Source organism: Triturus cristatus, chromosome 12 (genome assembly GCF_964204655.1).
Source record: "Triturus cristatus chromosome 12, aTriCri1.1, whole genome shotgun sequence".
NCBI lineage: Eukaryota > Metazoa > Chordata > Amphibia > Caudata > Salamandridae > Triturus > Triturus cristatus.
In genome coordinates, this window is record NC_140595.1 from 772,629,668 (window position 1) to 772,653,896 (window position 24,229).

The following is a 24,229-nucleotide window of genomic DNA, read 5'->3' on the forward strand; positions in this document are numbered from 1 at the left end:
CTCTACGTCATGTTAGCATGTTTCAGGATGTTTATTCCATGTTAACAGAACCTAGGCATGCGCTGGTCAATGTTCATGTCAACTTGGCCTTTTAATTTAGATTTCACATAAGGATGCGCTGTTGAATGATACCTCACCTAGAGATGACTTTTCAATGTCAACGTTGTTTGGACATAGCCACTCAATGTTAATTTCACCGATGAGCGAAGTGGTTACGTCTACCTAAAACGACTGCGTAGAGTATTCTTAGCAATGCGGTAGTGAATGTTAACTCTCTTTACAAGTAAACCACTATCTGCAGCCTCTCTCGTGCCCATTTCCGGAGCTGGGACTCATAATTCTGTTGTGTTTTATAAAACAATCCCATCACCTGGGTGTCAGGGATGCATACACATACATCTCCGTTACATGGTGCATGCTACTTGTGATGATGTTGTGTTTGCCTGAGCACTATATGAAACAACAAATCTAATACATAATGTCCCACAAATTGATGCTGAGAGAACATTTCTATGTAATTTTCTTTTTTTTTCTCAAGCGCATACATCTCTTTTTACGCCAAGGAAGAAATAAGCTTATAATACTGTCAAAGAGAGAAACATTTAAGAGAAGCGGCAAGTTGCCAAAGCACATTTAAAACATGTATTTTCAACTGACATTGAGAAATAAAATGTGCTTCTTCTGTTTTCCTAAACATGCAATAGTCTTGTGTGCTAAGCCAGGGGACAGCTATGGAACATAGTATTGTTCAACAGAAACCTTTTCACATCTTGTGGTATCAGGCAGCCTGGCAACAAATCTACCAGGGATGAGATGGTTTTATCTTATGAAACTGGTTTGCCACCTCTTACTTCTTGCTGCCCCAGGCAAATGTCTTGGTATGCCAAGTTCTAGGTCCGGTTCTATATGTGAACCATTTTATGGAGGCCAAATCCCCGTGTCCCCCACCCCTTAGTCTCCTTACTAAAAAAGCACGACCCATTGCGTAGAAGATAGGTGCAACATAACTAGCAGCCAACCTGCACCTTCCTACGGAAAACCAGGAGCACCACCCTAGAAGCCAAGAAGTGCACTTTCTGTCCTAGGTCTGGGTCTAAAACACAACTGAAGGGCCGAGAAGAAGTTATCACCTATAAGATTGTATTTTGATCATAATGATTTTTGTCCTAAACCCTGGAAAGAACTAGCAGATTAGCGATTAATATGTAAGTAGTCAGTGCTGTAGGGATTAGAAAGGCTTATTTTCAAAAAGGGTTGCACTAGAACTTCTAAATAGGTCTGGGATGACCCCCTCCCCTCTGTGTGAAGCAGAACTTACAACGGGAGAAAACTGCCTAAGCATCCATGCAGGGGCTAAATCAGAAGGGCCGTCGGTGAGTTTCAGTGATCCAGGATCCCTTCTTTTGATTCAACAGGGATTGGTTGTAGTGAAAATCAAAAAAGGTTGTGACAAATGACTTGGTAAAGAGGGAGCTCATGTGTCTTTTAAAAAATTTCACAAAAGAATATATTTAGATCCTTGCAAAGTTGGAGGCATAGGTTGGATTTCCTCATAGCAGTGGGATATGCTCTTTGTATTCAATGCTGATGTCACCTGAGGACGCGTTATTCAATTATATGACTTATAACTGTGTAATTCAATGTTTATGCTGTCTAAGGATGCCGTCTAGGGATGCCTTATCAATGTTTATTTTGTTTAGAGATAATTTGTCCATGCTGATGTTGTCTAGGAAAGTCTATTCAATGTTGATTAGGCGTGTGCTACATGACATCATTTTTTGTGAACTTTTGCGAAATTTCATGAAAATTATGCAAAGTGTCACAAAATGTGGTTTGCCGTTATCTTGTGTGAAATGTTCATCCCTTCATTTCTTCATCTCTTTTACACACCAAACCTCATTTTCATCCCCCAAATGATCTTTCTAGCCATCTTTCAATATTTTCAGTGACCCACTCATTCTCAAAAACAACCATATTTTAAATCCTCCAACAATCCAGCCAACTTTGCAACATGTCAACAACTTTGAAGCCATGTTTCCAACTATTCAGCCACCTTTCCAGCTAACCACATTTGCATTCATCTAACCTTCCTTACAGTCAGTCATCTGTCTTATTAGCCATGTTTGGAACCCGTCATCAAGCCATTTTCTAGTCAGCCATCTTTCTACAAAACCAACAAATTTCCAACTACTCCTTTTCCAGCCAACATTTATATAACTAACATATTGTATAACACATCAACCAACCATTTATCAACCAAACACCTTTCCAGCCAATCACCTATTTTATCTGTTTTATCTAATTATCTTTCCAAACAAAAACAAACAATGGCTCTACACATCAAATCAAACATCTATCATGCAATCATCTATCTTATAGAGATGTCTCTTGAGTCAATCAACTATATTTTCAACCAGCCAATTGGTACCACCAATGGGATAGCTCAGTGCACAAACTCATTCACTGCAGAGCCATGCAGATCCACTTGTACTCAGTTAATTTATTATTATTTAACCACACTTCCATCTTTCCCGTCAATCAGCCAGTCATCTTGCTACCCAATTTAACCGCTCACGTGCCTATTTCCTTTTGCATTTTTTCTTGTAGCTTTCAATTTTTCGTAGCAAGCAAACCTTCTTTCCTACCAACTAACCATTTCAAACTACGGGCCACACTACTACTCAATGTAACCATCTGTACGTCTCTCCATTGCTCATTGTGAAGTTATTGAACTACCCAAAAATGCAATTATAAATTCATACATTGATCAGGTGTAAGGTCAACATACAGCTATATAGATGTGCACATTTGCTATAGAAAGCATTTTATAGATAGGGAGTGGCGGATGCCGCTGAATCGTCTTAAAGAAATTGTAAAGTACGTGTGCACAACTACTGCTCAATCCAGTGGAAATGCTTATTCATTAACACTGATTTTCCCCACCCTGCCAGGTCAGCTTTTGCGTCTTTCTCCTGATTACTGTAAAATATGTCCCATCCTAATACCCGTAGTCCATCTGTAGGCTAACTTAGCACCCCCAGCCTGTGCTCCTTCACTAACAAAACCTTCCCCCAAATAGAGACCTACTGAAGACAGTGGCATTCACATGGCAAACCCCCTCTCTTTGCTTCCCAGATCCTAAAGGGGGGTCCAATCCCCAGAAGTCTGCCCCTGAGACGCCGTGGGAAAAGGATCGGGGCGATTCCACCTTTGACCCCATCTTGGACCCCAATCAGGAAAATACTGCAGGTATGGAGCTCCAATTCCTCTCACCCAAGAAAGTGCTTGCTCGTAACATCGCTTTAGTTTGCCTACCTTCTTGCCCCGCCCTTAACACTAATTCCCCTGTCTGTTGTTCTGAGTCTTGACATTTTCCCTATCTCCCTCCACAGGGTGTGTGCACGGTCGCTAGAGCTGTCTGTGTCTCCTGTTTTTGTGTCGCTCTTGAACTAGCCTCGGCTTGTTTGTCCCTTACCCTGTACCCATTTGTGGCCAGTTGCAGTCGTTACCCCGTTGTTGCCCCCTGTGTGGCAGGTGATCACCAATTGTACAAACCTCACTTTCCCTCTGAGTCCTCCATGTTGGTGGTACAACTGCCTGAAACCTTCTAAAGAGACAACTCTACACCCTACTGCCGCATTCTCCTTCCAAAAAACAACTAAGAGACAGGGTCGTGTCTCTTTGGGTGGGTGTGGAGACAGGTCTTCTTGCCGATCTTCAATGAAGATCACATGGTGAAAATACCTTTGCCTTAATTTAAGAAAGCAACAAAGCACACAGCACGACATAGGAAGGTAGTCCTTTCCCAAAAATTACAGAATTTGGCCAGTGGCTGACCTGGTAACTCACTTTTCCGGCATGGTGCACAGGTAACTCACTGCTCCGGCGTGGTGCACAGGTAACTCACTGCTCCGGCGTGGTGCACCTCCTCTGGAAATCATGTCCGTTCTAAAGCGTCAATGCCAAAAAAACAAGTTTTGTGCGTTATCCTCAAGTCATATTCTCACTATCTTCCACCACACCTTGAGATTTAGGTGATAGGTTGGGTTGTGCCTCACAAATTCCCATAGTAAAATAAATATAAGACATTGTGTCACACCAAAAGAGACACTGTACTTAGTACTGATGCTGACACCACAATGACGCTATTGGTGGTATCACATGGGGCATCTTTGATGACTTTGTGATGACCTCACTAAAAGGTGATCAGGGAAACAACCACATTTTTGAGCACCCTAGTTAACCTGGAGTGTGAACCCCTCACCTGGTCTGTGACGTTGGTTGAGAACAGCGCTTGCATGGAACAGGAATTGCCTTCCAAGATGCCTGTAGTGAGGCAACACAGCTGTGATGTCATTGATGACATCCTTAAGGCTGACATGAATGATGTCATTGGTCGCGTGGGACTCTTGCCCATAGAGGGTGTTTCACCAAAAGGCCAGATGTAACAGAAGCGTCATCAGACACCCTTTGACCCTCTGATGACATCACAAGATTAACTCCCTTAGACTAAACTTAGCCCCTCAAGAGCCTCGTGGTTTCTGTTGAGGAGTGAGGGGAGACCAAGGAGTGGAAACTGCCGGAAGTAAATAAAGGTCTTGTGGGTCCTATAGCCCCTGAGACCAAGGGAAGGCAGGTCACTGCCAAGTGCTGAGTTTCGCCGGTGACCCCAGACTGACACCCTGGTCCTGGCGATCTCCATAGAGCCCAAGTAGCCTTTGTCTGTGTACCCATGCACCCCCCCTCCGAAACGCGCAATTGGTCTGTCTCGGTGGAAGTGACGTCGTGAGGGAAACATCAGTATCTCAAGGGGGCAGGAACTTCGAATCTCGTGATCTCCCCAAAACCGCCGGCGGAGAAGTCATCTTGAAGGGTGACTTCACAAGGATGGCGGCGGGCTGTCGGGAGGGGGGATCCAGTCCGAGCCGCTCGGCGTGTTCTGCCAGGCGGAGCTCAGGGGAGAGCGAAAGGAGGCATGAAAGACAGCCAGACATGAAAGAGCCGGGAGAACTCACTACAGGGGGACCTCCGGCGCCGTTTAACCTGCCCCCCGGCTACTGCAAGGCACTCCTTACTGACAACATGATTAGCGTCGCGAAAACTCCACCACCAAAAGGCAACACTTCCAATCCCCACCCTCAGCAACATTACAGACTCGCAAAACCACCCCCCACCAACCTCCAAAAGTCACTAGCACCCCACGAGGATCCCACATCACCACCAGCATCACAAAAGGCAACACTACCAGCTCCGTCATCATTACCAATCCACACCCTCAGCAACATTACAGACTCGCAAAACCACTACCACCAACCTCCAAAAGTCACTAGCACCCCACGAGGATCCCACATCACCACCAGCATCACAAAAGGCAACACTACCAGCTCCGTCATCATTACCAATCCACACCCTCAGCAACATTACAGACTCGCGAAACCACCACCACCAACCTCCAAAAGTCACTAGCACCCCACGAGGATCCCACATCATCACCAACATCACAAAAGGCAACACTACCAGCTCCATCATCATTACCAATCCACACCCTCAGCAACATTACAGACTCGCAAAACCACTACCACCAACCTCCAAAAGTCACTAGCACCCCACGAGGATCCCACATCACCACCAGCATCACAAAAGGCAACACTACCAGCTCCATCATCATTACCAATCCACACCCTCAGCAACATTACAGACTCGCAAAACCACCACCACCAACCTCCAAAAGTCACTAGCACCCCACGAGGATCCCACATCACCACCAGCATCACATAAGGCAACACTACCAGCTCCGTCATCATTACCAATCCACACCCTCCGCAACATTACAGACTCGCAAAACCACCACCACCAACCTGCAAAAGTCACTAGCACCCCACGAGGATCCCACATCATCACCAACATCACAAAAGGCAACACTACCAGATCCGTCATCATTACCAATCCACACCCTCAGCAACATTACAGATTCACAAAACCACCACCACCAGCCTCCAAAAGTCATTAAAACCCCATAACTATCCCACATCACAAAAGGCAACACTACCAGCTCCGTCATCATTACCAACCCACACCCTCAGCAACATTACAGATTCACAAAACCACCACCACCAGCCTCCAAAAGTCATTAAAACCCCATAACTATCCCACATCACCACCAGCATCACAAAAGGCAACACTACCAGCTCCGTCATCATTACCAACCCACACCCTCAGCAACATTACAGACTCACAAAACCACCACCACCAACCTCCAAAAGTCACTAGCACCCCACGAGGATCCCACATCACCACCAGCATCACAAAAGGCAACACTACCAGCTCCGTCATCATTACCAATCCACACCCTCAGCAGCATTACAGACTCGCGAAACCACCACCACCAACCTCCAAAAGTCACTAGCACCCCACGAGGATCCCACATCACCACCAACATCACAAAAGGCAGCACTACCAGCTCCGTCATTATTACCAATCTACACCCTCAGCAACATTACAGACTCACGGAACCACCACCACCAACCTCCAAAAGTCACTAAAACCCCATAACTATCCCACATCACCACCAACATCACAAAAGGCAACACTACCAGCTCCGTCATCATTACCAATCTACACCCTCAGCAACATTACAGACTCACGGAACCACCACCACCAACCTCCAAAAGTCACTAAAACCCCATAACTATCCCACATCATCACCAGCATCACAAAAGGCAACACTACCAGCTCCGTCATCATTACCAATCCACACCCTCAGCAACATTGCAGACTCGCAAAACCACCACCACCAACCTCCAAAAGTCACTAGCACCCCACGAGGATCCCACATCACCACCAGCATCACAAAAGGCAACACTACCAGCTCCGTCATCATTACCAATCCACACCCTCCGCAACATTACAGACTCGCAAAACCACCACCACCAACCTGCAAAAGTCACTAGCACCCCACAAGGATCCCACATCACCACCAGCATCACAAAAGGCAACACTACCAGCTCCGTCATCATTACCAATCCACACCCTCCGCAACATTACAGACTCGCAAAACCACCACCACCAACCTGCAAAAGTCACTAGCACCCCACGAGGATCCCACATCATCACCAACATCACAAAAGGCAACACTACCAGATCCGTCATCATTACCAATCCACACCCTCAGCAACATTACAGACTCACAAAACCACCACCACCAACCTCCAAAAGTCACTAGCACCCCACGAGGATCCCACATCACCACCAGCATCACATAAGGCAACACTACCAGCTCCGTCATCATTACCAATCCACACCCTCCGCAACATTACACACTCGCAAAACCACCACCACCAACCTGCAAAAGTCACTAGCACCCCACGAGGATCCCACATCATCACCAACATCACAAAAGGCAACACTACCAGCTCCATCATCATTACCAATCCACACCCTCAGCAACATTGCAGACTCGCAAAACCACCACCACCAACCTCCAAAAGTCACTAGCACCCTAGGAGGATCTGACATAACCACCAGCATCACAAAAGGCAACACCGCCATACCCTCATTGCCGTCCCACATCCTCAACCAACACCACACACCCGCATCACTCCAACCAACTCCAAAAGAAAACAGCATTATCATCACCATCCCACACCCTCACAGCACAACAGATCCAAAGACCAACACCAACCCCTAAAAGAGAACACCGCCAAACCATCATCATCAGTCCATAACAACACCACAGATCTGAAAGACCACCCCCAACCCTAAAAGGAAAATACCACCATCCCCACTGTAATCTGCATCCCACACCCCTACAGCAGATTTCCAAGACCACCACCAACTCCGCCATCATCACCAATCCACACCCTCACCACCATCACAAACCTGCAACACCACCACCCCAAAAAAAACAACACCACTACCCCCACGCTCATTACAGTCCCACACCCTCATCACCAACACAACACTGCAACGTCCGATCAACACGCAAAAGAAAACACTATGACCAGGGCTTTAAGTGGACTGGGTCTTACCGGTGCTGAGCACCAGCAGTTTTTTAAAGGGGGCCTCGAAACGGGTCTCTATCGGGCTCTGTTTTGTGCCCTGGCACAGGCCGTCCGTTTTTTCCCAGACTGCAGTGACAGCAGGCACATCAATGTGCGCGTGCTCATACTTCTCACTAGTGAAGAAGTTACGGCGTGACGTCATGCCAGGAGAGCCTTGTAGGGGAAGGGAAATCCTTTAGAGAGAGTCGTTTTCTCTCTGGATTTCTCTTCTCTTTTTGAAACTCAGGAGCAGCAACATTGTCGTAGCGTCACCAGGGCTTTAAGTGGAAGCTTTTTCAATATTATATACAAGTCATAGTTGCTGCTTATTTTTCTTATGCCGCTAACAACCATTGACAAAGTCAATAGTCCTGACTGTTTGTAGGTATGATGTTACGTGTTGTATCATATATCTGGATGCTGTGACAGAAACAGCAAAATACAAGTCGGGCGGCAAACAATGCTAAGCACAGATTTTTAGCTTATGTGTTTTAAGCAATGCCCCTAATTACATTGGCCATGCCCCTTTGGGAGACCCCTCCCCTCCAGTTTTTTCATTCCACTTAAAGCCCTGACTGTGACCACACCATCCCACACCCTCATAACAGAGCTGCAAGGCCACCACGAAGCTTTAAAAAAACACCTTACCATTGATCACCAACCAACACCACTACCCTGCAACACTAGCCACCACAGAAAGACTACTTCACTAACTCCACCATCATCATCAGTCCACACCCTCACCACACCACAAACCCTGAAGACCATCAATATCCCCCCAAAGGACAACACCATCACCCCATCACCATCCCACACCCAAATGAACACTACAAGCACACCTTTATCATAATCTGCCTCAAGTCACTACCACCATCGTTCACTCTATGAACTAGCAACACCATCATCACCCAAACCATCATAACACACAATACCACCCCCAACCACCATCATCACTACCCACCACAACTTTCACAATTTCACGACAGCCAACAAGCAACACAATCACCATCCACCATCATCACCACCACTGATCAAACTTTCACGAACTCCACTTACCCTAATGCAGCACCAGTAGTCCGCCATCATCTTCATCGTACTCCCTTAACAAAACCACAAGCCCACAACAAGAACACCCACATCACTGTCATCACCAACACCACATCACCACCACCACCAACCAGCAACACTATCACCACACCCCAACATCTCCACAACCCTGCAAAACCCCAGCCAACCTCCAAAAGAACGTATTAGCATCACAATCCCACACCATCACAACAGATCTACAAGACCATCACCAACCCCAAAATAAAATGCCACCAATCCACACACTCAATTGTACCACAGACCTCCCTCCCCCAAAAGACTACTCTTCTAACTCCACCACAATCACTAATTCACACACTCACCACACCAGAGAATCTCAAGACCACTAACAACCCCAAAAGACAGCACCATCACACCATCATCACCATCCCCCACCCTCATGAACACTACAAGCACACTATTATCATAATCTACCTCATGTCACTGCCACCTTCATCCCCACTGTGAACTAGCGACATCATCATCACCCACAACACCACCACCAACAACCGCCGTCACCACTACGCACCACAGCTTTCATGACATCACCACAGCCAACAAGCAACACAATCACCATCCACCTTTTTCACCACCACCCATCAAACTTTTATCAACCCTACTAACCCAAATCCGGCACCAATACCACATCATCATCACCATCCTTCTCCCTTACGAAAACCACAATCCCACAACAAGAACACGCATCACTGTCATCATCAACACCACATCATCACCACTACCAATCAGCAATCCTACCACCACACACAGACATCACCCTCTACCTCATCCACAAACACAGCCACCATCATCTCCAACATTCCAACCACCACCACCTTATCCTCAGACAACATCAACACCTCCAACTACTGCATTCCTACACACATCTTAACCACCGCTACCACCATCCCCACCATGGTCACTATCATCCAGTCACCCGCACCAGCACCACTACACACATACCTCTACCAACACTACTATCTTCACAGCGTGTCAACACCGCAACCTCCACCTGCCACTCCCAACTCCATCCAATTCCTACCCCAATACTATAGCCACCAAAACCCTCATCATCTGCACCAGCCACCCCCATTACCCTGCTACCAGGTTTTCATCATGTCCCATATGACCTGCTAACAATGTCTCGGTTGGAGATAACACAGTCCTGTCTGCCACCGTTGTAGGTCAAGATGGGTACTTAGGTGGTATCATTGGGTAGCGTAATATGACTGTCTTCAAGGCAGCTCCAGAGTGGTCCTCCGGTGCTCTGAATAAGAGTTGCAGAAACAGAGGAGTTGCATAAGGAGCCGCCAGAAAGAACGGTGACAATTGGAGGAAAGGTTGAACCATGGAGGGCGTGATGGGTAGAGGGCAGCCTTCTCATAGCGGTGGTGGGAAGTGACAGATTTTTGCTGTACTTGTCACATGGGCATCTTTAAAAACGAAGAGATCTGGTAACTGGCACACTGCCCAGAGTTTCCCTCTGTTTGCAGTGTACCTTTGCAAGTGTCAGGTCGCCTTTAGAGTTTTCGTAAGTGCTGTATGCATAGTGCGAGGTTACCTCGAGAATCATAAATCCGTTTCCTGGAAAAGGGCAACCTGTAGGCCCATCCTATCCAAGATACAAAGCACAGAACATCTGGACTATGGGAAGAGGCAGTCTCAACCCGCCATGCATCTCTTTAAAAAATGTTGAGTCCATAATTCCCTGGAGATTTTGGAAATGTCCTCCAGGTTTTAAAAACTTTGTAAATTGCCTGCATATTTTTGGTAATTTTGATAAATGCTGTTTTGTAACTCTTCATCGGTTTCTATGTGAATCGACAACCTGCAAAAGCATCAGAGAGGGGGAAGGAATGACTGGTCCAGGGAGGCGTGGGCGAAGCTGCAGCCGGGCGGGCTAGCGGCAAAGGCTGGCGCTGGCATTGGCACATCATTATTATGAAAGCAGTTCAGCCGGGTGCCCTCTGTGCCAGGGACTGGGCACCTGCAGTGTGAGCCATGGTTCTGGAACCGTTCTTAGAGCTGGGGCGCTGCTATCAATGTAACGCCACCGAATCACAGAGATGGTGCAAACTCCATGCGTCACACAAAGACCACTTGTAGCACATGCGTCAGATCCGGTCAGCGGGAGAGCGGTCATGCGTAGTGTGCCCCCAGTGGTGCCTTTTGGAGCACACCACTCAAATATGACTAACTCACAGTGTGCCAGGGCACTGCCATTTACAAAGACTAGGTCCCTTCATTAGAGTCAGACTTGCAGTTTTACTACACTCCAAACAAACGAAAATCGGAGTTTTGTGTGCATTTATTATTTGCGCCTCACACAAGTAAAGTGTTTTGGTTTGTTTTAATCATGTTAAAATCTTTCTTTCTATTACACTTTAGAATTGAAAAAAAGACCCCCATTTATCCTGTAAAACATTTGTGTATTTTACTTGCAAGTAAATTTGTGTCCTTTTAGAAAATATTTGCTATTCCCCAGTCTGCCGGTTCAGACTTCTTGTACCACAAGGTTGTCGCTTGTTTTACTTTACAAAATTCCTGCATATTCCGGTCAGAATAAGGAAAAATAAACACCAATCTGAAATCTCAGTGTCAAAAGGATAAGCAGCAATTTGTCAGAAGACCTTCCGTGACCTTTGACCTCTGCCTTTGTCCATGGTGCAAATGCAACAAGATAAAATAAATAAAGGACTTCTTCTTGCTCATCCTTTTTCTGAACACACATTCGTTTATTTTGAGGGTGCTGCAGTGACGTGTTCTTTAGCCCCCGTTCACTCTCCGTTCTCTCGCCCATCCTCTTTATCGTCTTATTCCAGTCCCTCTTTTCGGTGATCCTACTTCTCATTCTGTGCTTGTTCTCTCATAGTCCTCTCTCTTTTACCTTATATTTTCTCTCTGCTTTACTTTCTTGGATGTCCTGATCTCCCATTCTCTCCAATTTCAACCCCATCTGTTTCTCTCTCTCTCTGACTCTCTGTCTCCCTTTAACCTTCTCTGCCTCTTTTTCACTCTCGTCCTTAACGTTCTACTTCTCTTATTCTCACCTATCGTTTAATCTCTCCCTTTCCAATGTGTGGTCCCCCTCTGCCACCCCTTTCTATGCCATGGCCTCATGCTTCCCAATCCCTGCGCCACTTCTCTTTCACTCTTGCCCCCCTCTGCCTCTTCCATTCTCTCTCTCTCTCTCAGTTTGTGTCTTTACCCTCACCTCGCTCTCTGCTCAGATCTCATCCTTTCTGATTCACCCTCACTTCTCTACTCCCCCCTCTCTATCCATGTTCCACGACTCCACCTTTTCCCAACTCGGTTGTCTCGCTCTTCATTGCCACTAACTTTCTCTCCCACACTGCATATTCTTTTTTTCTCCAGCCCTTTCCTTCCTCTCTCCTACCCTACGTTCTCTCTACATTATCTTTCTCTCAAACCTCTATCCACTCATTTACCGCTTAGCAATTTCTGTTCCCCTCACTTCTCCCCTCTGACGTCTCTCCCTTTCCTCTTGTACCTTCTATCCCTCCTTCTTTTCTTCTGTCTTGAATCTGCACTCTATCGTCCACCCATTTCCTATTCCTCTCTTTTTCTTTTCTCCTCGTCTCTCACCTCTCTATCTGATCCCTCCTTTGCTTTTCCACTCTCATCTTCTCCCCTCTCGTATTCCCTCACCCTTCTTACACAATGTTCCTTTCCTCTCTTTTCGTCTTTCCTCCTTTTCCTTCTCACCCTCAGTTTATCTTTATTTACACTTTGCTACCCACCAATATCGCGTTAGAATCACTGACTTGTACTCAAAATGTGTCATCTCTGTGGAGAGATCACAGACACTCTGGATGCCAGAGTTGTTAATATAAAAAAACTGCTAGTGGGAGATATCACAACAACGGAGCCCTGGCAGCACAATGGAGGCCCGTGGAGCCACACTTCCATCTCCCAGGGCTCTGGCGGGCATTGCCTCTATAATGTGAGATCTCTGCTCACAGACATGTGGGTCAGAAATCTCTGCAGAACGTGTCCTTCCCAACCGCACCCTGCAGCGTCCTTCCTTCGATCAGATGCCAGAAGGAACCGAGCAGTCCATACTTCGAAAACTTACACGAAAAGATAGAACATTTCTTGCGTTGAGTTTGCAAATTCCTGGTGGCCTACTGAGAATTTTGCTGCCTCCGTCTAAATCGCAGGCTCACAATTCGATTCCAGGGGCCTGTGAATCCTGGATGGGGGCATGCAACGTTGCAGAGGTTTTTATCAGGATCTTAGAGATTTTTTTTACAAAAACGGTGAAAAAAATGCAAAAATGTCATGGAGATGAAATTTCACATGAACTTAAGGACTTGCGTATTTTGCATGCAAGCGGAAATTGTATTGAGTTGCTCTTGAGGTAAAGTTGGCCACAGTATACGCACACATACACAATGCTTGCAAGGCACTGCAGCTAATAACTGAGACCGCTGTAAGACTGCACTTGTGTTCACTTGTGTAATAAAAAACTTTACACACCACTACTCCTGAGAGGAGACATTCCAGGATTGTCGCCCATCATTCACTCTCCCCCTACTGAAAGGTACCGATTGCCGAATCCTGCCTCTGATTGGACGGCAATGACATATCCCACTTCTGACACTCAATTTTGTCTAGTGGCTTTTCCCAAATTCAGACAATGTTTATTTTAAAAAAATATGCGCTCGCGTTTACCAAGGTAATTTGAATTGCGGTGGAAAAGTTTGGTGACCTACCTCATTAAAACCTAGAGGGGCAAACACATCACGTGAAAAAACCGAGATTTTCCCAGCTTGTACAAACAGGCCTGGGTTTCCCATCTTTGCAAAGCAGAAAGGAAATAATTAGAAATCAGAAATATAAACCATTTTTGGTCTGCCCTTGCAAGCCGACAAATAAAAATTTCAAAGTTTGGACCGTTTCCCAGATGGCTGTCTAAATGAGAGAAAAAAACGTAATCCGGAGGAACAATTATCTTGCCAGAAAATTAACCCGGGCCCTTACCACCACGCAGGAAAAAAGCGTATTTTTGTCATTTATGTAGAGAGAAAAACTGAAACCAGATAAACAATAGTTTGGGGTCAGAGAGGCCCTCTGAAAAGTTGTTTTTCTGGTTTTCATTAGAGCAAGGAATACGTAAGGATTGCTTTCCCCATAAAGTATCCTGTAAAGCCGCAAGTGCATTTCTTGGCATGTTCGTTGTTTTTAGTTTTTTTGTGTGTTCCCTTCCTAAATTTCTTCCCTCTGTTGGAAGGGCAAGTGGGTGACGAAGGACGAGAAAGTACGCATATCAGCTATAGGGAGAAGTTCTTATTTGAACAAACCAGTGACATTTCTTATAGCCCTAACAAGTCACCTCGGAGCCCCTGGCCAATGGAGATTTTCTTATCATAATAATTTTAAGGGACAGGCGAGGGCAGTGGAGAGATTCAGGGTACATTCCACAGGAAGGTGCAGGCTAGGACAGAAGAAAGATGTTACAATTAGGGAGGTGTCCTTAAAACAAGTAAACTTCTACATAGAATTGGAGACAGGATGTGGAGAGATGTTTATGGATAAAGAACTTTCACCATCTGTGGGGAAATGTCTTTATAATATAGATTATAATTAAGGCTTCCGTTTTTACTGATTTTTACAGATACATAATAATAATACACATTTGTAAAGCGCGAACAATCGCCCGTAAGGGTCTCTAGGCGCTGGGGGCCGTCGGGAAGATTAAGCAAGCTATTGCCCAGGGTCACATGGTGCTGGGCTAATCTGCCACCAGCGCCGGGGATCGAACCGTGATCCCCAGGTTCCGGCGTCAGTCGCCCTGGCCGCGGCTCCACACCTCTTCCTAAATACAGACAGAAAGCAATGTGTTTCCCATCTGTATTTATTTTTAAAAGCAGAAAAATACTGAAAATGGTGCTTCATGTGGGAGAGTCTCCGTACTGTCTTTCATGAATCCCAGGCAATAGCTGAGCAGATAGACACTCAAATAAAGGCATATGTTAACATATGCGTGTAGTATAACACTAATATTTACCTGCAAGTGTAGTTTCGTTATTTGTGGCTGCTTAAGTTGGTGAAATGTGACAGGCAAACGTATCGGTGCACGTTCAAGAGTTAAATAAATGTGGAAATTACCATTTTACAGCTCCATTTATTCTCAAAACACAAAATAAGTATGGATAAATACCAATGAGATGGCCCAAAAAAATATATGGATAAATACCAATGAGATGGCCCAAAAAAATATATGGATAAATACCAATGAGATGGCCCAAAAAAATATATGGATAAATACCAATGAGCTGGCCCAAAAAAATAAGTATGGATAAATACCAATGAGATAGAAATGTAAAAAAAAAGCCATAAACCTGGGAGCCCAAATTATGAGTAAGGCTCCCTGTTTTCTGTTTTTGCTGATTTTTACAGATAAATACAGGCAGAAAACCATTTATTTTTTGGTTTGCATTTATTTTTAACCGTAGATAAAAACACAAATTAGGTTGTTTTTGAGTTATTCTAAATGCTGTCAATCATGACTGCCAAGTCAATAGCTGGGCGGATTGACAGGTAAAAGGGTTTACAAAAGAAAGGAGTTTTAGTAATGAGGCTTATGTAGCAGGGGATGTGCACAGCATCGATACGGAAATGTCCATGTTTTCATGTAAGTGCATTGATTTATCATCTGTGTTTCTATAATTGAAACCTGTCGGGGATTCAAGTATGAGTGCACATTTAGCGGTGAAGTAAATGCTGAAATAAACTAGTTTTAGTTTAATATTTTCATAATGTCCAAAATAAATATGAATAACAGATAAAATTAGCAGAACATTAATATGGATAAATACTGAGGGAAATATAAAAAAATAAATAACATAAAACCGGGAGCTCTAATTAGGATATATATTGGGTCTGTAGGGAGCCTGTGGAGAGATGTTCAAATAAGGGAGATGTCATCACAACAAGAAATATTTCTAAAGAGAGGTCATTGGTTGTAGTTCTGGGGAGGGGCCGGGATAGCGGCAATGACATAGCATGTGCCAACTGTGGGGGTAGTTGCTGTATGGAGAGATGGTCTCATCGGCGACATGCTCGGCTTCCACTCGGAGGAAGATACTGAGGTTGGGTAGGGGTGCGTTCACATATTAGCACAGGTTACTACCTCCCAGAAGGACGCGGCGGGGAGTGGGCAGAGACATGTATGTTTAGAATCTGACCCTCTGCTTGCTTTACGCACAGAGAGCATACATGGTCTCTAGCCTTATCCTGCCTTCCCCAGTGCGGGTTCCCTTTCGTCTCTCTTACAAGCCTTTTTAGGTCCGGCTGTGGAGAGCTTTAGCTGGTTGAGGAGAGCTCATGGTTTATAATGATGTCACTATGTTGGTCTAACCTCTGCTAGGGGGCAAGCCGCATGCTCACCTACCGTGCTATCCGGCCCGGTTCTAGAGGGTGGGCTGGGTGGCCAGGCCCACCCAAGGAATGCCCTGACCCACCCCAGGCTATTCAGAACTGAAAAACAAGCGTGTTTCACCTTAATGTTTCACAGGGCGTGCAGCCCCGTGGGCTCTCCCTTATCGTTTATTGTAACATTGACACCAGTAATATAGGATACATTCGGGCCTGGGGAGAGGTGTGACGTCAGCAGAGTTAATTCGATGCTATGGTGCACAAATGACTAGCATGGATAACCTGAAAACTGAATTATGATTCGGGGCTTATTGCATCATATTTTTAAACTTCAATGCTTTGCAAATTAAAAAGCTGCCACGTTTTTTAAAAACATGAAAAGCTATAAAGTGGCTCTGCATGGCAGCAGACATTTCTGTTGCTGCACGTGACCAGGAGCAGGCTGCAGTCCTAAAGTTCCGCTTTTAAAGATTGACAAGCAGCGTCCCTCCCCTTCCCCACCGGAAGCACATCAGAGCAGGCGGAGTATGTAGCTCTGTGGGTGCTGATTGTTGTGCTAAAAATGTCAAATGCCGACAAATGCCAATACCTAAAATATCTGATCGATTAAATACTCTTTTGTTTTTTGGGCAGTACCCCCTCACTTACATGGCCCCCCTATGCTTCTTTACGGCTCCCCCAAAGACACAAATTCTAGAGCCGGGGCTGCGCGCTATGAACATTTGCCGTTCATGTGCTGCTTAGAGACTCTGCGTCACACCCTGACTCTATGACATCACTTCTCTTGCAGGGTGCAGCTTCCTGCTCAGGGCTTCTTCCTTTAGAAACTCTGAACTTTGTTTCCCACAATCCCATGCGCTACACCTTTGGTGACGTAGTGCCACTCCTGAAGGGTTGGGGCAGTGAATGCTTCGGGCAGTGTTGGGCAATTTCGGGGCAGTGAATGGCAAGTTATATTTCATGCGGGTAGTGAATGGTGGTAGGCGAGAAGGACTGGAGGCCGCTAGTGAGAGAAGGTGAAGGCATGGGGAAGAAAAAAAGTGAAGAGCAAAGGAAGAGCTGGAAACTGTGCAGTCTGTCGTGTCGAAGCATGGTAGGAGCTGCAGAATGGACATTAGGCCCAAAAACATGGCCAACATGCGTTAAACAATCTCTGCGCTGAAACGCCGTAAGGCATGGTACAGTAGGCCCTGCATTAAGGGCGATACCTACTTTCAGTCACAATGTAGGCATCTGCCTTAGCGCACCACCACAAGAGAGCAGCCAGCTGTAGCAAAAGGCCTCAACACATCAGGACAGTAGACAAGGAGTAAATAAATAGCAAACTTCCATTTTGCCTGGGTTTCTGAAAATGCTTTCAGCAGAGACGAGTAAGGTCAAACCCAGCTGGCTTGCCACATGATACAAAAAGAAATACCCCCGCCCCACCCCGCGATTGAGATTGCCACCACCATGTGTGCAGAACGCCGAAGGCGTATCACGCTTGTGGCGGGCCGTCTGTTTTGATCTCCCATGCTTCTGTGCTCCCGCTGCTGTCGACGTAATCCCCACACGCCGCTTTTCATCGTTTACCGCAGTGGTTCCCAACCTGTGGTCCGGGGACCCGTGGGGGTCCGCGAAGCCTCCTCATGGGATCCGCGACAACGTAGAAAATTTATTTTAATTAGCAGATTAATAAAGTGAATATACATAAAGAAGCTAAATGTACAATTGAAATTTTTTTAATGTACTGTAAATATGAAGGAATTTGAAATTGGAGACTAAAAATGTAATTGATTTGTGGGAGCAGCGCAGGCGTATCCAGCAGAATACGATGTGGGCGATGAGCGGCCTCATTTGAATTTAGAAAAGCTCTCACCTTCATGTTACATTTTTTTTGTATTTATATGTGTTTGCGAATTAAATAAAATGTGTCATTGTTTGTGTGTTTGCTTTAATGTTTTTTCTGCATTTGTTTGTGTATTTTATTTCCGGTTCAAATCATTGACAATGCTTAGGCTGGGGCCCTCAGCTAGCAGTCTTGAATCACTGGGGGGAGCCCCAGATTCCAATCATGATTCGGGGGGGGGGGGTCCCCGGGTTACATTAATGATTTATTGGGGGTGACCAGAAGTCAAAAGGTCGAGACCCACTGGTTTACAGTCAAATGCACTTAGGAGGACAACTTGCATACTCATTTCTAAGTTTAATACTTTAGAATTTTAACAAAAGGAGAAATAAGCAAAATAAAATGATCAGAAATACACACAAACTGGAATTGTATTCTTCCAGTGCTCACCTTCATGGAACTATTTGGCCTAAAGGGAAGAAAAAAACAAGCGTTATGATGCTGTCAACGCTAGCCACGTCATAGTTGGTTCTTTTTAAAGTCAATGTTGCGCGCTGCTGTGCAACATGTAAAAAAAACATTGACGAAGCCAATAAATTTCACATAGGCGAAAATATTGGTTTTGCCAATGCTTGTTGCTTTGTGAACTCCCATATTGCGGTGTTGTGAGATTTCCCTTCTTCCTACGTGAAATTAGACTGTCTTGTTATTTTATGTTGTGAAAATGTTTAAATTCATTCTTTTGCACTTTTTCAAATTGACCCTTCTTTCAGTGTAAAACCCCCCAGTTTTGGAATATAAAGTCATGCGGTTTTTACCGGTTAGTTAGCCTCTTTGTTTATCGCCTTAAAATATTTTAAGGACTTTCTCAAATAGTGGCCCTGAAATCTTGTGCCGTGAAGGACTCAAAATCACCTCTGAAGTGTTTTATTTCTGCTGAATATTTATCTAGAAGTTGTTTACTTGAGTGATGTTTCACAATTTTTTTTATGTCCTTGGCACCTCTCAAAGAGCTCAAATTTTGCAAAAAAAACAACTACGAAAGGAAGAAACACGGATGGTAAAATAAAGATACGTGTCAGATGACTTGAAATCGAGTTACATTTTTGAGTGAAGTTTACAGAAATCCAAATTTATCAGATTCAAAACTCTTCCAACTCTCTCACCACTTTCTCTCTCTCTCATTCATATTTCTATTATGTTTGTAGACATTTGGATCACATTTCACCTCGTCTACCATTTTTTCGCCATCTCTGCTAGGGGACTTAGAGGGATGATTTTAACCATGTTAGGGAAACATAGGGCACGATTTAGAACTTGGCGGCGGGGTACTCCATCACAATGGTGACGGATATCCCATCCGATGAAATAAAAATCCCATAGGATATAAGGGGATTTATATTTCGGCGGACGGGATATCCGTCACCGTTGTGACGGTGTAACCCGTCCGCCAAGATCTAAATCAAGCCCATAGTTGTAAATGACAGTGAAATTGCTCCACAATGTAGGAAACCAGTCAATGCTCACACACAACTGCTCAAAATTTAACAAGGCAGGCTTTTTGACCTCCACAATCTTCTAGTAGTCTCAAGGTGGGATGGGAGCTGTTGAGGATCTTGGGGGATAAATCAGCTTTAGAAATTTAATGTTTCGTGAAAAGTGATGCATATTGACTTCTTGGTTACTCATCTGATCACATCTCTCTCCTTTTTTTTCCTCTGCAGGAGATATCTCTGCCAACGCCACTAAAGGTGGTGGAGAGAACGGTCCCCTATCACCGTCTAATATCCCAATCATTGCCGGGGCGGCGGGCGGCGCCGCCTTCCTACTCATCATTATCATAGTGGTGGGTGCAGTTTGCTACAGACGGCGACGATCCAAGCACAGCGACACGCACCACCCACCGCTCTCCCTCAGCACCCTCACCAGCCCTAAGAGGAGCAGCGGGGGCAACAACAACGGCTCTGAGCCCAGTGACATCATCATCCCGCTCAGGACTTCAGACGGCGGAGCCTTCTGCCCCCACTATGAGAAGGTTAGCGGGGACTACGGCCATCCCGTCTACATCGTGCAGGAGATGCCGCCACAGAGTCCCGCAAACATTTACTATAAAGTATGAGTGGGCGCCCTGCAGCCGCACGGACCAGTCTCTTGTGCACCTGGGACCACCAACTGAGCCTTTTCCCTCACACCCCAATTTTTTTAATTAATATTATTATTATTATTGCTATTTCTAGTGACTCTAGGGGGTGAAAGTAGGGGGAAAAGGAGAAAATGTCCCGCTCCCTGAAAAAGGATTTTGCACACTTGCTCTCAAAGGAGAAGAAAAAAGTTGTTGATTTCCAGAAAAAAAGTACTTTCTTTTTAAAAAACAAAAAATATACGTTTTAGTTCAGCTCAGAACCTCGAAAATAATGTGAACTTTATTACTTTGTTCTGTAATGACGAACAATGTTTATTTTCCTGTTTTTTCATTATGAATTCTCCTTTGCTCTGAGTTGCCAAAAGACTTCATTCTTTTTGTAAATTGCAATTTTTATTTTCTACTGTTGGGGTGTCTAAATCTTCATCCCGTTTCCCTCCCTACCTCCTCTGCTCTGGGGGTTCAGCCGTGTGGAATATGGTGTGAATTTATCATGCTCTGTGTGTGTACCTGTGGGCTCTCAGAAAGAGACATGGTTAACTGCAGAGGAGGGCCCTTTGAAAGACACGCCTCTTTAGGCACGCCCACAACGCTCTGGCGCATCGCTGGGTCTTGCCGCATACGCACAGCACGGAGAAGTGTCTGGGGCAGATGCTCACGGTCTGTTGGTAAATGAACCCTGGAAGTCTCCGCCCTGGGGCGGGCCTCTAACCCCGCTAGGGGCTGCCTCTGCCAACCTGCCTCACTGGGTCAACTGTGAAGGGTCAATCCACCAGTCTTTCCTCTTGCTCTCCCAGGTCTTCAGGCTGACAAGACTTTTCTGGCACTCCTTTGTCAGCATTGGTGATATGGTGGATCCATGTGGGTTTCTGGCCTAGTTCGCAGTTGTTCCTACACCATCTACTTGAAGATTCCCACAAGGATTGGGCACGGCAGAGTAACTCTGGTATCTCGGACATCTTAGATAAAGCAGTGAAGTCACTGGTTTCCAACTTTGCGACAGGTCCAGAGGCCTTTTGACATTTCTCCATCCACATGTCCACATCTCTAGGCTCCCAATCTCCCACTTCAGAGTCTGTCCTGGGTACCTCGAAGCATTAGGCCAGCTTGTCATGTGCAGTAACCACAAACTTCCTGCCTACAACACAAGGTGAAGAGCGGGGAGCACATTTGCCGTCTTGCTGATCATCCTCGTAGACTCCGGCCCATCATCTTTGAAAACGTCCAAGATCTTTGTCATTAGTTGTGATGTCTCTACAGACCAGGAGGAGAAGCAGAGCACTGCACTGGGCCCCAGCAACATCCACCAATGGGATTGTAGGAGGGATCAAGGTCAAGCAAAATGCTTCTCTTGGATTCGCTGTCTGCTGACGCATTGCCCGATTTTGTTCCTATGATCTTTCACAGCTCTTGGCCGCATGGAACTTTTTGGGTCCAGTCTACCCAATAGCAAGTGACTTTCCAGAATCTGGTGGCTAAGTGCCAAAGGAGGCAGGAAGTGGTTTTCTCGGAAGTGGAAGTGGTTCCCATGAACAAAGGAAGTGGTTCTCCTGAGCGAGGAAGTGACGCAGAAGTGACCTTGAGCCCGATGCGAAACCATGGCGTTCAGTCCCCTGATTGTCAGTAGGAGGAGCAGTGATGATTTTTCGGCCAGTGTCGATTTGGAAGTGTCTCGAGTGGATGTAAAAGTGTGTACTCATGTTTTTAGTGCGCTGAAGGACTACACTTTTTATTGGTGACTTCTTAGTGATCGCCCACTTAAAGCTGCTTTGCCTTTTGAACCCTGGCCAGACCTTTTATTATTTTTCAACAACCTTTGAGTTTTGACATCCAAACATGAACAAATGACTACAGGACTCTCTGAAACCTATAAAGCCAGATGTCAAAGTCTCAAACAATACCAAGACCTAATTTCCAGACTAGTGTGGTTGCCTCACGTCCTCCTAGTCAGGGAGCAGAGAGAGATGGCACCGCTGAGATTGCTTGTGTTTGTTTTCATGTTTATTTTATGGAAATTAAAGGAGAGTGGAAGGGCCTGGTTAACAGTAAGTCCTGGGCTTGATTCCTTTCAGCCATGGTTGGTCCACTTCAAGCTTCGCTTCATGTTTCCCCTGTGATGTTCCTGTACGAGGACACTTTCCACTCTGCACAGTTTTGTGATCTGTTGGTTGGCCTGCATCACAACCAACCGGTCACCCCCATATGAAGCTATCACGCCTACATCCCACTACATATGCCCAGGTAGACCGTCAAACCTACACTTCTACTCGGATGTGCTTCATTCCCAAAATAGGAAATGCAGCGGGCCCACTCATTATAGTGCTGGAGACTCAAATGCTGCTACCGTCCCCTTCCAGACTTCTAGTAAGCCTAACAACCCAAATTTGTTATCACCCTTACAGCCACCAGCTCCCTTTTACCTGAAATCAGAGGTCTCAATTTTACTTGTGCATACCCGACCATTGACTCTTTAGTTCTGTAGGCCCATGTGTCACTGCTATTACATTCTACACTGGCTGTGAGATCCACAAACCAGATGTTTGGAGCTCTCTGCCTTCCAGCAGCATTGTTATCCCTGCAATAAGAGGTGTTGGTTTCTGTTTTGTGTGTCCGGGCCTGTTCGTACAGAGCTTCAGATGATGCACAGCTGCAAGCTATTTCCACACCTCCTGTGATGCTTCTGCCAGACACCAGCTCCATCCTCCCTTTGAAGAAATATTCAGATGTTCACTCTGTCTGGGCTCACTCACACTGGCAGCGGCCAATATCCTAGTACACCCCGTACAGATCTCCTCTGAGACCAAAACACCTGAAATTGTTATCCCTCTGCCTGACACCTGCCCTGTTCCCCTTGCAATCACTGGTTCAAATACCCTCTTGTATATCCGGGTTCACTCGTACAGTGCCAGGGTCCCAAATGCAGGTACCACCCTCTTCTACACCTTCTGGGAGTCCCACAAACCTGCAGTTCTGAAGCCTGTGCCAGATAGAAGCCATTTCTCCTTCTCTTCCTTTTCCGGAATCTACCAACAGTGCCAAAATGGAGGGTGACTTTGTCAGACGTGGCCAATGTCCATCTGGGACGAGACCAAAAAAGAAAATCAAACCACATCAAATCATTACGCTTCTCGGAGGCGAGCTCCAACTTGAACTCCTGCCTTAACCAACTCTTTTTGTTTTTAGTTCTGTTGAGGTGTTTGTTTTATATTATTTTTTGCACAGTGGCCAATGCGTTATGATTCCTGTAGTCATGTAGCCCTTGTTGTTCTCCGAAAAAAGAACAAAAGTAAAAAAAGACATTCTGCCAATAAAGACAAAATAAAAACTAGTATTTGTAAATCACCTTTGCTTGCAGTCATTGTCTTTTGAGTGTTACTTTTGGACTTGAAAAATTAAATAGTATTTTTACCTCTCTGACCCCATCAACCACTTCACTGGATATTGTAAAAGTCGCCCAGATCTCTCTGTGTCTGAAATCATCTATGGAAGATGGTAGGTGAGAACGTGCAAACCATATCTAGGGCCGCACTGCCTCCTTTAACTATCAATGGCGTAAGTTATGCTGAAGCCAGACTAATGCAGAATAGCGCGATAGACTCTTTTTTCCACGATAAGAAAGAATCTAATTTAAGGCGCAGGTAATATTATTACCCTATTGTGGGAGGAAAGATAATGAGTCCAAGACAAAACACCTCATGGGGAAAATAATGAATTTGTCAAGGGACAAACGCCGTT

The 24,229-nt window shown here is 45.4% G+C and overlaps 1 protein-coding gene across 2 annotated transcripts in view; it reads left to right on the top strand.

The window, feature by feature from the left end:
- EFNB3 (ephrin B3) overlaps positions 1 to 23,836 on the top strand; it is a 347,907-nt gene extending 324,071 nt beyond the window's left edge. Inside the window, exons 4-5 of one of the 2 annotated variants that reach the window (XM_085639496.1) lie at positions 3,136 to 3,249; positions 20,076 to 23,836. In XM_085639496.1, the coding sequence (XP_085495622.1) occupies positions 3,136 to 3,249; positions 20,076 to 20,470 (509 nt within the window). In that variant the 3' untranslated portion in view covers positions 20,471 to 23,836. The remainder of the gene's footprint in view (positions 1 to 3,135; positions 3,250 to 20,075) is intronic. The other variant, XM_085639497.1, reaches the window with a different exon arrangement.
- Positions 23,837 to 24,229: the final 393 nt, after the last annotated feature.